Below are 14656 nucleotides of genomic sequence, written 5' to 3'. Positions count from 1 at the left end.
TGTGTAAATGTTTAGTTATTACGATATCATATACATTACTATACAATAAATAATAATAATAATTTTATAGAAATAAGTACCAATATCAATTATTAATACAGTAACTTAAAGTAACACTATTTATCAGTGGTTCTCAACTGGGGAGAAAATGAAAATCCGTCCCCCCAATGGTAAACATAAATTTAGGTACCTCCACTTGAGAGAATTAGTAAAGGTGCGTGAATAAAATTTATAAGAAAACTTAACTTTAGTGTATTATCATGAAAAACAATTTTGAAAGGAAATATTTTGTTAGTGTATACTCTATAATCTATATCAATATGTCATGTTTTTTTTTATACAAGTACCTACCTATATAGTTATTAAAATAACATAATATTATTTTACTTTTAGTAATACGGGTAGTTAATATAATTTTTCCAAAAATATTGATTTTATTATATTATTAATTAATATTTAATTAGTTAACGCTGTTTGTTCAACATTATTATCGCTTTCAAGTAAGTAATTTTTTATAAATTATACAAAAATGAAATTTATTATGTATGATTGAATTTAGAATTATTAAGTTAACATTTGTCAACGCTAGGTGGTTATAGTCATTGCGCACTATGAATACTATGATTCGTATTTTTTTCAATTAGAAATGTAATTTGATTTTGATATGCTTGTTAAAGAAAGAGGTAAAGGAGACAAATTTTATTGAGCCATCACTACCACATATTGACACAGACTCGGATGGCAATGATGAGGGCGGAAAAGTCACATAGTTATAACTAGTATTACTATAGTTATTATTTTAATTTTAATTATAACCTAACCTAGGTGGATAGATAATACTGAAGTCACTAATTACTTGTGTAATTACAATTATGTGGTGCACTAGAAATTTGACAGGTGAAACAATATAGTATTTTAAGTGGGTTATGGGAAATGAGAGTTAAGAAACTTTTGTCGTCAAACAAAATATAAATGTACAATAATAAGAATAACAAAAATAACTTTATAGACGTTAAAATGTGTGTGCGGTGTATTTTATTATTTACTACAAATAATTATTGCTATAATTATTCTATAAGAGGGACGTGATGTAACTCGGACCCTGGAAAACGAATATTATGGAAATATTTTTTTAGGTTTATTTAAATGTATGTTGTTAAGGAATTGTCAACAAGTCAAAAAGGTTAAAATTGAATACAAGGTTCCTAAAAGATATGTTAAATTACTCAATCCAAAATATAGTTATTATTAATTACCAATGGAATAATTCATTTGGGAGGTCATTTCAGTAGAAATGATCTCATTAAACTTGACTTAAAACTAAAATTAGGGTAAAAAAAAAATATTTGTATAACTTTAGTTTATAATATGGCAAATTAAAATTTATCATCGAAATATGAACAATAAATTCAAATGATTTGCAAACATTTTTCTATAATAATAGGTTTATGAATAACTTCTCTTGAGCTAGGCTAACTTATAGTAGGTACCTACTAAAATACTAGGTTAGGTTAGTCACTGATAATAATATAATACTACTTTAGATTACATAATATTTTGTAAAGATATTATTTAAATGTCTATAACAAAACTATTCTACTCAAGTAGTGTATCATTTTTCAATTGTTGGTTATTTGTAGCAATAAAACTATTCATTAACTATTGTATAAAATAATAATCAGTAATTAATATTGAAAGTTTTTCCAATAGTTTATTAGCAATAACTATTTTAAATTTTAATACATAGTCATTTTCACTAAGGGTAAATAAATAAGTAATTTAAAAAAAAAATATGGGCACTTGCCCACCCCTGCTGTATTTAATTCGCGCCTCAAATTGAATTAAAACAATTTTTTTTTGTATAATAATTATTAATGGCATTTTAGATTCTGAACGAAGTGATGAATGTATTGATTTTACAATGTGTGTTTTTTTTGTTTTTGTGTCTGTGTACAGCATAACTAGTCGAAATAATGCTTCAATTTCAAACTTTGTGGATGGTTTCCGATGGAAAAGTGAATATCCTTGGTACATTAAAGAGGTTAAAAGTAAACATTTTCCAACAGTTTTCAAAAAAATCGAGAAAAACAAAAAAAAAGTGATGGAAAAACGGGAATTTTTACGCAAAACCAGTTTTCGACTAAATCGATTTTTTTATATGGTTGTTATTTAAAACTAATCACTGTAAATACTTGAAATTTTCACCAAATATTTATGCTAGTGTTATCTATAAACAGTTAAATTTTCAAAAAATTTTGCCTTTTTTTGTTATTTATAGACCACTGAAATTTTCGGTTTTTATGAGATTTTTTTTTAAGTGTCGATAAAAAAATGTTGGATAACCAAAAGAACTTGAAAATTTAATATAAGGTTCCTTACGAGTTGTTCTTATTGTAACTATAAAAAATTAAAAATTGTTAGTCACAATTTTTTTTTATTAGCGTTTATAGTTCAATTTTTTACGAAATCTGTCGAAAACGCGAAAATTTGCAAGTAATTTTGAAGTTGAAAAATCATAAAATGTTTTGTGTTAATAACTAAGAATTAAAAATACAACACTAAGTTTTCCATAAATTTTCCTATAGTATCTATAGAGAAAACTCGAAGCATCTATATAGAAAAAATTTTAAGCGTGTTTGAATTTTAAATTTTTACAAAATATTGGAACGATAACGATTTATCCTCAAACGATTTTAAATATTTGTTATTATTCAAAAAATATAAGTCATAGATTCTTGAAAATTTCACCAGTTATTTAGATTGGAATGTTCTTTACATGATTTAATTTTCAAAATATTTTGACTTTTTTTGAGCTATTTATAGACAACTGAAATTTTCAATTTTTCTGAAAATTTTTTTTTAAATGTCGATAAAATTGTTTTGGCCCAATAAAAATACTTGAAAATTTAATACAAAGTTTCTCATAAGTTACTCTTACAGTGATTTAAAAATTATAAGAATACATAGGTGCATTTTTTTTTATTAGCTTTTGAAGTTCAAATATTGACAAAAATTCGTCAAAATCATGAATATTTGCAAATTATTTTGTAGATATAATTCATAAAAATTTTCGCATAAGTAGCTAAGAGTTGAAAATTTAATACAAGATTTTTCATAAGTTTAGCTTAGAATAATTATAAAAGAACTTAAATTTTAGTGTATTCAGGCCATTAAAATATAAACCACCTTTTTCACCAATCACTGGAAATTATATCCTAGGCTGACAAATCATCTTCGTTCAGAATCGTTTTTCGTATACAATTATAACTACCATTGAATTCAAATTTAACACTCCTATAATATATAATAGTGATCCACCTAATGTACAGCAGAGCGTTACCCACTTACCCGCTTTATTTTATAATCTTGTTTTAATTTCCCTCCCCCCCTCCCCTGTTGAAATCCTAGCTATGCCCATGAACTAATATAATCATATTATTATTATATTCATTATTCTTATTAGTCAGGACCGTCTAGGGAGGATAGAAGCATACAAGCTTCGTGGTTTTTGCTTAAATTTGGAATCTCGCATTTGTAAATAAAAATAGTAAAATTTGTTTTAAAAATATTATTATTTTCATTAAATTTAAAATTGTTATAAATATTAATATATTATAAATGTATAACCAATGAGCAGTCATACCTTATGATCTAAAATTCCAAACAGTTAACAAATTTACAAAAAGCCGCTTCTGAAGCTTCGGTACTTAAAAATAAATATTGGTAGTAATAAATAATATTTATTGATTAAATACTAGATAAACTGATTTTATAAGTAGTATAATAGTAGTTTTTTTAGTGTGTTTGTTAATTGTGTCAGTATTGGGTCTGATTAATATAATAATATTATAATTTATAATGAATGGTTAATTATGTGATAAAAATCAAAAATCTAAAGTGATGCCGAAACTTGAAAACTTAAAATTAATGAAAAACATCAAGATCGGGTCAAAAAACATAAAAGAATATTTGAGAACAACAATTCTGTAAGGTCGACTTTCTAATTTAGAAATTATTTCAATTAAAATTGATTTATTTAAAAATGTTGATTAACGATATTATTGAAACATTTGCAGAAATAAAAGCTAAATAATAGAAATTATTTTGTTATTGTATTCTTAATTTAATATAGGTAGGTAGGTATTATGAGTATAATGATTAAATAATTTTATTATTATTATTATTTTACTTATTACCTTATTAACACAGGATACATTTATATTTTTATTGTGTTTAACTGATTAAGATTAGTTAATAATTTATTATTTGTATAGTTTTATAAAAATCAGAGTTCTGTAATTCTGTCATTTTATACTTATTTTATTGAAATAAAAATAATTTGTATAAATACTGATAAGTTACGATTGATCATAAATAATAGACAAGTAAATAATAATAAAAAAATATTATTTACCTATATCCACTATAAAATTATTTTATTTTATTTTCCTATATTTTATAAAAAAAAAAAAAAAACTTCAATTTTAAATTGTAATTACTAATTAGTCAGACACCTAGGTAACTTATTGTGTGATAAAAACTCTCATGATTATCGTAATATCGACGAGTACCTAAATACAAATGGATTATGCAATAAACCGAAATATAAAGAGAAATTTAAAATCAAAATATCTCAATAACTTATACATATAAGTGCATAAAAATTACAAAAAAAAAAAAAATGTAGAACAAAATAACATAAGATTAAAAATGATAATTAATTTAAATACATTTTTGTTCAGATAGGTACCTTAAAATATATTAATCACAATTATAACACAAGAAAAAATTGGTATAGCATACAAAATCATTTTTAGAATAGGATTATGATGTATCACTTTTTCAATTTTACATGGTGCAAATCCTTCATTTTTAATTTGTAACTTTAGAGCCGCTTCGTTTGATAAATCTAAAAGTGTTCCATTTGTTCTAGGAATGCGATCGTTTATTGTGACAATTATTGACCTTTTTTCGTGTGACACTTGGATCAGTGTATATGGAGGCAAACTGTTGTGTGCTGCATTTATATTGCCAAATTCATCATCCAGATAATCAATATCACTTTCATCGGTCTGCATGTGGAATTCGCAAATTCCTTTTTCAGCTAGTCATGATATAAAGAAATCCAAAATTTAATGTAGTTATTATTGTGATCAATTAAAATAGATCAAATCTATTAAATAACGATATAGATAGGTACCTGTAGAGTTTGAATCAAAATTAAACTGCATTGAAAATTGCTCACAAATTCCGTAAAACCACGGAAATGATTTCAAACAATACTGGGAACAACATTCTTCATTATAATAACATATTTCAGTTAAATGTTTACACAATATAGTTTCTGTGATATTGCAGGTCATATCTAAAATTGATAATAACAGATATAATAAAAAAATAATTGAAGAATAGGGATAACTATTATCTATACATATACAATAACAATTTACAATTTTAACTAGATATTTTAAATTAATATATTTTTATTTACTATTTTTGATTATTATTTAGTTTGCTGTATAGTTATAGTTTTTATTGTCGAACAACTCATGTTGAACAATCTGAATGTCTATCTAGACTATTTCCCCATAACTCACAAGCGTATTTTTGACGGAAACATTATGATATCAAGGTCAAATAAGGTCATACCTCATAAGTTATGATTAATGAATTTGTAGTGGTTTACTAATTTACTTTGAGTATGGTATATTACTATATAGTATTTTTTACTTTTGTAAAAAAATAATAGTTTCAATAATATAAAATTAAATTTTAAAAAAATATTGCAAATAACATTTGTTTATAATATTTCTATAGAATAGTAACAATACACTATACAGACATATATATTATACCTATATAATATATATGTATATACGTACACATACCTATATATTTCATAAATAAGTCACGAAAATGAACTGATGTATATGGATACAGATAAACATAAATGTGCCAATATATACCTATTAGTTAATAATTATTTTATAGCCGTGGGTGAAAAAATAGCAAATTAAATTTAAAGTAATAACAAAATGAAAAGTGGAGTAGATAATTCGGAAACTTACAAAAATAATATTGAAAATATAACTGAAAACAATTTAGAATATCTATATAAAGTTTATATATAAAGATATATTGCTGATAATTATTAATAGGTACGCTAAAACAAAGCAAATCACCATGATTTAATTCTATTTCTTCACATTGACTGTTACAAATCTAATAAAATTTAATATAATTATACTACGAATTTATGATACAAAAATATATTTACCTGTAATATTGATAATTAAAATCAACGTAATAAAAACAACCGAAGGTTTCTTCATTTTTTTTACTTACGAATTTCATTTATGTTTTTTTCGTGTCAAACTGTCAACTTGTTTCAATATGAATAAAACGGTGAATGTACGTAGTAAAAATTTTTTCTGTTTCGTATAATGTCAGATAACATAATAATTTACTATTGCCTTTTAATAAGAATATATTTAATAGTTAATTTTGTTTATAGTATGTGCAATTTGTATAATAGTAGTAATGTTTGATAAGACGATAAATATATGTATTAGTACTCATTGAAGTTCCCACACGTATAACGTGAAGTTAATATTATATAGTATGAAAAGGTAAAGTGAATTCAAACATTGATTTTTATGCATTTAATTTTATAAATACTTAAAAATACTTTTTATACCTTAACATTTTAATTACAGTGTTCTTTTATTCGATTATAGTTTATTATAAACTATTATAAAATGGAAAATGGAAATCAAACCTTTTTAGTTCTGGAACAAACTGTTTACTTTATATGGATACGGTATAATGAATATCATATTTCTGAAGTGAATACTAAAAATAAAATTTATATTCTTTTAAATAAAAACTTTGTATTTATTGAATGCTCATAATATAACACCTATGATTTTTTGTTCTTTTTGTTTGGTTTTAAAAACTATATCGTAAAATAAGGATGATCTAAAAAGATGGTTAAAAATCTCAGATTTAGGTATGTACCTACCTCTTTAGAAAAAAATTATAGGAACTCAAATCAGTGGATTGAGGAAACCATATGTAACTTCATCCTGTAAGAAGATCATGCGATCGGAGAACTTATGCATTGCAAAATAAGGACGACGAGTAACGACTGACAAAACAAAAAAATGAAAACTTTATTGTTCAAACGACCTAAAGTGACCAACTGGAGTGGCAATCACTCCCCTCTACCTCGTTTAATGAAGTCAAAGTGAATTCTTGAAATGTGAAACATCATTACGTCACACTTTATAATCGTATGTAATATTAAATTATAGCGTATGTAATTAACTAAATTATCAAAATTGTCAATTATCATTCTGTTGTTTATATTGTGTTTTATACCAATTAATTTTAGATAGTATATTAGAATTAAATTAAATTGAAATGTCGTATAGTATATACAATTTAAAATAAAAGGTCACATACCTATTACAAAAAAAATAAAAATAAAAAATAATTGTAGGTACATATTTTCAGGTAACAAAATTTTACATATTGTTAGAAACTAAAAAGATTAGGTTATACGTTAACGTTAGTAACTATAAGCTGTGAGCTATTAAAAATACTATAATTGATATAAAATTTAATATATGATTGCCTATTGGTCACATCAAATCATTAATATATTATTATACGGTTCAACAATAAAAGTGGGTTTTATCAGTATTCAAATTTAATATTAATTATAGTCCATACGATTAAAATTTTTTTTGTTTCACGGTATATTAATTTAACTGTATTGTAGTGTTGCTTATGATATTATATTATACAGTCTAAATCAACAAAATTATTTGAAAGTGGAAAGTTCGAAGCAAAAATGAAAGATGCTGCAGCCGTTTGGGCTAAGTTATTTCTTATGCTCATAATTTCTGGTGAGTTCAGAGATATTTATTTTTTTTTTAATTATTGATTTTTCTTTAAAAGAAATAGAATAAAAAAGTTTTCAAACACTTAAAAGAAACTATCTACTATTAGTATTTACATCTAAGTTTCTGATTTCTATGAAATAATAACGAATTCTACTTGGTAATTTGGTTACGATTAATACATCGATTTATGTTTTCACAACAATAGTTTTAATCCATTCAAAAACAAGTTGTAATTTTAGTGTTCGATAGGTGAAAATTGAGTTTTAAATTTGGACCGAATGAGTTGGGGAAAGGTTGCAATCTTTTTAAGTAAACCCATGATGGGGGGTATAACCACTATAACCTTGCGTTCACCCAGTTTTATTCTGAAAAACCAAATATATTATCAATTATATTTACGAAAATATTAAAATAAAAACATAATATTAATTATTATTATTTAATTTGTTAATTAAACACATATAGGCATTTATATATAAACAGTGTAAATATATTACTTAAGTACATTTTTGGGAGGTTAAGCAGGAAGGGCAATTCGCGCCTATGAATAATTGCGTAAATAAGTATACAAACTTAATGTTTGGTCTAATTCAACTAAGAGTTTAAACTTAACTAATAAGAAGTTAAATAAGTAATAAGGATAATAGATTACGGGAAGAATTATTTATACCTAGATTTTCATTTTTTTACGAGTTTCTACAATATTTTGTATATGTTATTGCTAATTTACTTGCCTGAAAATGTGATGGTCCAGTAAAGGGGAGAGAGGTGAGATCCTTGGCCCCGCCGGCCGCAATTCTAGATCTTATGCCACTGTATTTAACAATAGGTTCATAAAAAAATTAATTAAATTAAATACTTGACTTGGATACCTATACTCGATACAGTATAATACGATTAACAGAAGCCTCAATATTATGAATAATTATTAATAATACATATATTATAAATTATGTAATGGGTAAGGCAGTAGCCAGAGAGGGGGTGTTAGGGTTCAGATTGCCCCCTCGAAATTTGGTGTACAGTTGCTTTATCGCATTAAGAGTTCGTACATTTTTATAATTTCATATTTTATTACATAATATATCATATTAAATATAACATATCTATACTCCCCCCCCCCAAAAAAAAAATAAAAAAATAAAAATATTTTGCTGTCTACACTCTACGGTATTATGTAGAGGTGTATACTAAACCAGTGCTTCTTAATCTAGGGCGCCCGTGGCTAAATAACTAGGGGGCCTTGAAATATTTATTTCATTTAAAATATTTTCGATTATTTAGTTATTTTCTTTACATTTTATTATTTTAATAATTTATTTGTGTGAAATAGTGCATGTAAATTTAGTATATAATTAAGAAAAAATAATATTAATGGTTTTGATTGGGGGGGGGCTTGACAGTTTTACATTAAATTTAAGGGACCCTATAACAAAAAAGGGTGAGAAGCACTGTTAATTAACTAACCATTAATCCCAGCTCCCCGTAGGTTAGGTTTTGATTTTGATAAAATCGACTAATAATTGAGAGACTAAGGATGCAATAATAACCGATAAAAATATGAAATAATAAAATTAAAAAAAAACTGAATTTTGGATGTATCTACGCTATTATATCTTATTTTATCACACCACAGTGTTGCACTATACAGTATAGTAGTATACAATAACCAATAAAAATTATACTTCATTGATCATTCAACAATTGCTGTTTAATAGAGTAATACTGTTGATTAATAAGCTTATCCGCGTATTAATTATAACCATACTAATATTATATAGTATATATAATATCAAGTTATTATTTTGTTTCTACAGCTAAACCTCTTAACGGTCTCGCTGAATGCAAGCGTCTCGGAAACAATTCGTGTATAAACCACAAAGAATGTTGTTCTGGATATTGTTTTAAGGAACCAGGTTGGGAATTGGGAGTATGTAAAAGACCACAAAGTAAAAATGAAGACGAATCAAAAGAAGAAAATTCCGTTTGTAATTATCCTTCCTGTTTTGAATTATCGTAAAGGCCATTGACTTTTACGTAATTTATAAATAAATATAATATAGGTACATAACATCATATTTTCAATTTAGTCGAAAAGGGCACGTGTGCATATTACCAAGGAGGCATTGAAACCGCAAACGGTGAAGTATTCAACGAAAACGAAATGACCGCCGCTCACCAGACGTTACCGTTCAATACGATGGTCAACGTGGAAATCATGGGTACCAGTGTGGTGGTAAGGATCAACGACCGGAAGGATGATTTGAACGGACATATTTTGGACATGTCTTTTGCGGCAGCCGAAGCTGTAGGCATCATGGATGAAGACGAGGTATCGTGTCAACTGAAAATTCTGACCGGTATCGGTTGCACCGCGAGTTATGGAAACACGTGTGTGATGCACCACGAATGTTGTTCACGATTCTGTTTCAAAGAAATGTTCTCTAAGGTCGGGTTTTGCACACCTAGGGGTTAGTCCAAGAATCCGAGCGCAGTCCGGTCTGGTGACGATGATTAGGCGATGAAAATGTCACAGCATTTTAATGTATAATTTATTGGTTCAATATCCACCTTTAAATAATACACCACCGTAATAATTATAATATAGATAATATCATATTTATTTTAGAATTTATTTATAAATAAATAATTGTTCGGAAATCATTATAAAACGGATATAATGTAATAATTTCATATATTCATTTGAAATAAAAATTTAGTATCTTCAAGTTTATGTCAAATACAGATATTTGAAATGTTTGAGTCTTACAGGAGCAAGACGTAGCATGTGTAAGCTGTAACTTTACCACTTTAAACATATATATATTAATTTGACGTATAAGGTATCTTTAAGGTAACTTAAAAAATATTGAGAAATTATAGTATTAGAATGTGAGGTAATTAAAATTATCCATTTTTTTAAAGTAAAAAATATATTTAAGAAAATGAGTGAAATAGGTTATAACTTCAAAATTACTCTACATCTGTACCTATTATTCTATTTAGATAATATCAATAATGAAATTAAAATGCATATTAAATTTTAAAAAAACTTGCTCCTTTTTATTAATGCTATGAAATGTGTCATTTACGATAATTTTCAAAACATCGTAAGTAATTCCCAAGTTCCACATTGAATCGTTTTCAAATTCATTGAATCTATATTTCATTATTGCTTTCAAATGTAGAATATTCAAATATTTTAAGTTTAGTTAGCAAAGCCAGGCAAGTCTTGCTTTTTAACATAAAGCGTTGGACGGCATATTGTATATGCAATAAAGGTACATTAATATTGTTTTATAGTTACTAAAAGCGAATATTGTAATATTGTAAGAACAATTCATAATAAACCAAATAATATTTTATAATATATTTATTTGATATTACGTAGCTACCTCACATCCAGTATAAAAGTTAATTTTATATCAAATATTATTTTGAACATAAATATGTAAATTGATAATAATTGGTAATTGAAATAGATGTATGATGATATTAATATATTAATATATATTCATGAAATAGTGTTGGAACATGGAATGATGTGTTTCAGGTTTGTCTATGTTGTAACATTGCCCTAGCAACTGTGTTGGATATGATTTACGCAACTTAAGTTGGAACAACAGGGTTTATTTAAATCGCAGGTATCGTTAATCATAGAGCAAGAACTTTTTAGAGGTTATGTCACCTCTGATTTGTCTGTTGAAGTGTTGAACATTTTATATCTACGGAAAAACTGTTACCAGGAAATGGCCTCATAACGATTCTAATATAATCACAGTTGGCTGAATACCATCCTGGTATAATCACTGTCTTCTTTATATAGTATACATAAAAATGCTTCAACGTGAGATGCATTAGTTCTGGCTAATAATTTAACTCCTTCATTAGCTTTTGCTAAGTAAGTTACTACTTCTTCTCTATTCAATGAATATTCATTAGACAATGAATATATAACAGAAACTCGTGTGCTAAATGATGTCTCCAGTAAATTTTCACTAGTGAAATTAATGAAATTTATCTCTTTTTCAACATCAGCTGAAAATATTTCAGCATTGATACCAACGTATACGATACCCCCCCCCCCCCTCCCCGAACAATATTTCTAGGCTCGCCCCAATAAAAAATCAAATATATTTGAAATGAAAATGTCTAAATATGATAAAATAAATATTATTTATTTTTGAATCATAAAACTAAAATAATAAATTTTATCATAATGATTTTGTGTAAAAATTCTAGTATAATTTAAGTAACAAATGATAATTTATAATAATATACCTAGAGCTTTGTGGTTTTGATAGTACCTATTGTTATCAGCAACAATTAAGTTTAAATCACTATTTTTTTTTAGTACTGGAAAGTCCTAAAAGTTAATTGATAACATTAAATTAACAAAGTTCTATTACATTTTCTAAGTTTCATACAGTTTTTTGAATTAAGCCATACAAAATGCTTAATAATTAAGCATACCTTAATTATACCTCAGAAACGTTAGTATTAAGTGGAATATGGCTCTTGCCTCTTGGCGATACGCCGATATAACTAAAAAAAAACGCGCTAATACTTTTAAGATGAGTATAAATTTAGCAGCCCTGAATAATCTGTCATCAATAATAATTATGTTTATCGGATAATATACATTACGAATAATCCTACTCTAGTTAATCATAAAAAGATGATTTTAATTCAAGTTGAACAAATCCATCTCAGTGATCTTTTTCGACATCGAGCACTCGTGATACTACCCAACTAACCTCAAAATGTGTATATAAAATATCGATGATGAATCAATTATTATTTTCGTCGTATATCAGATGTGACAACGGCTCGGTGCTTTGAACGGTTCTGCGGGGTTTGAAGTATAGATCACTGCGTTCAAACTACGACTGACGTACTTAATCTTGAGACTCGAGTAATTAGATAGGTTAAAATGCATCCAATAATAATAATAATAACAATAATTAATAGAAAAGTAGTATAGTTAATCAGCTGATTGGCTGTATGATGTGATAATCTACAGAATGCCATGTCCCCCCTCCAAAAAAAAAGAAGCACGCGGGTGAAAGCTAGTAATAAATAATTAAATGAAAATCAAAGTTTTTTTGTGTAATACATGAGAAAAATGTTGGAATATTATAAAAAAAAGTAATTTTCATAGTTATGAACAAATAGGTATACTTTTCCCAAAATACTTAAAAACTATTGTGACAAGAAAAAAAATAACGTAAAAATCCAACCATCCTTATAAATAAATAAGGACCTAGACTATTATTTATTTTTCGTATAATATTTTATATGATTACCTCAGGCTCGTAGCCAGACCAAATTTTTAGGTGGGGCAAAGTAAACTTTTTTGGGGGGGCATTATATATAAAAACAATGTCTTTCTTATATTTTTAATATTTATAAAGGGGGCAACGACTGGGTTTAGGGGGGGGCAACGTCCCCTCTCCCCCCCCCGTGGCTACGGTCCTGGATTACCTACTTTGACATAATATTCAATTTTCAATAATATAATATTATGATCATGCGGCGTTTTGGATAGGCTATCTAGCTACATTCCTGAAATGGTTCTATTTTTCCAGTATCCAGGTCCGTATTTACGCCTAGGCCGGCAAATTTTTTTAAAAGTGAAAAAAAAATCATAAAAATATTTACTACTTTTTTTGAAGGGGATAGGGGTGGCATATTTAAAAAGGCCTAGGGCGACACTTGTTCTAAATCCGAAACTGTACGTATAAGTTGTTACATCTTCAACCTAAAATGTCGAACATTGGAAGCTCATAATATGCATGTAAATATGATTTTCAAAAATATCCTCTTTGTCTTGTAGATTAGCATTTAAACATTCAATTCCTAATGGTAAAATTTGGGAGACTTACAACTACTGCTCACAATTAAAATTGAAATTGGCAATCGATCTAAGAAATTTGCGTTTTGATATCCAATATTACTTCACAGTTCACAATCAATTAAAAGTCGTTTATAGAAGCACTTTCAAGTTGGCGGGCTATCGGGTTATTGTTATTATCATGACCTGCACGATTACGTACAGTACTAAAAGTATATTAGTATGATCTTGAGACAGTTAGTACGCCAAAACATATTTTAATATAAGTTTACTGTTACTAGACAAACACCCGACCAACGTCCTCACTGACGCCGGCCGGTCAAACTTTCGTGCGCCCGTCAAAATACCTTAAGATATAGCTTATAAGTTATAGATTAAATTACGTAGGTACCTGATTTCTGATAACAAATTATCTTTACACCATCCATTGAGAAATGTATAAAAGTAAGTATTCCATTGGTATTGAACTTAACCAAATGAAAAACAATAAGGTAATAATATAACTTTACAATATTGGTAATGTAAACCTAACCTAATGTAAGTTAAGACTTTAGGCGTTGTTTACATTTATTTGGAGTAGTTTAATAACAATAAATATACAAATATTATTTTATACGTTAAAATATTACAAAAATTGTGTATTTAATTATGTCATTAATTCACTATCATTTGGTGCTGTTTGAGAACTTTGTTCTTGGGTCAAAGGGATATCAAGGGATTATTTTAACATTGGTACCACTGTGATCCCAGCTGTTATCTAGAACATAATTTTCTCACAGGAGTCCGTCGTCATTTTCTTATAGACTATAGAATTTCATCCCTGCACGGCGAGCTGCACGTTTATACACTTAAAAGTACAAGTCTAGGAAAAAATATGATCGCCTCAAAGGGACTT

The 14656-nt window shown here is 26.8% G+C and overlaps 2 protein-coding genes across 3 annotated transcripts; one reads left to right on the top strand and one right to left on the bottom strand.

Annotated features, from left to right (window-relative positions):
* Nucleotides 1–3553: 3553 nt before the first annotated feature.
* On the bottom strand, nt 3554–14377 carry LOC114130919 (uncharacterized). Of its 2 annotated transcripts, XM_050201194.1 has the most exons (4): nt 7022–7354; nt 6278–6473; nt 5201–5365; nt 3554–5104 (listed from the first exon to the last, which is right to left on the bottom strand). In XM_050201194.1, the coding sequence occupies exons 2-4, from the start codon at nt 6330–6332 to the stop codon at nt 4752–4754; spliced, it is 573 nt and encodes a 190-aa protein (XP_050057151.1). In that variant the 5' UTR covers nt 6333–6473; nt 7022–7354; the 3' UTR covers nt 3554–4751. The 2 variants fall into 2 exon arrangements, with proteins under 2 accessions (XP_050057151.1, XP_050057155.1); XM_050201198.1 differs by lacking the exons at nt 6278–6473; nt 7022–7354 and adding an exon at nt 14153–14377.
* Nucleotides 7743–10636, top strand: LOC114128999 (endolytic peptidoglycan transglycosylase RlpA-like). The gene is made up of 3 exons (XM_027993649.2): nt 7743–7910; nt 9725–9895; nt 9998–10636. Exons 1-3 carry the CDS (start codon nt 7856–7858, stop codon nt 10381–10383), a joined length of 612 nt encoding a protein of 203 aa, XP_027849450.1. The 5' UTR covers nt 7743–7855; the 3' UTR covers nt 10384–10636.
* Nucleotides 14378–14656: the final 279 nt, after the last annotated feature.

The sequence above is a fragment of the Aphis gossypii genome, chromosome 1 (assembly GCF_020184175.1).
Source record: "Aphis gossypii isolate Hap1 chromosome 1, ASM2018417v2, whole genome shotgun sequence".
Taxonomy (NCBI): domain Eukaryota; kingdom Metazoa; phylum Arthropoda; class Insecta; order Hemiptera; family Aphididae; genus Aphis; species Aphis gossypii.
Note: the sequence above shows the minus strand (reverse complement) of the source record. Positions and strands in the feature narration are given on the sequence as shown.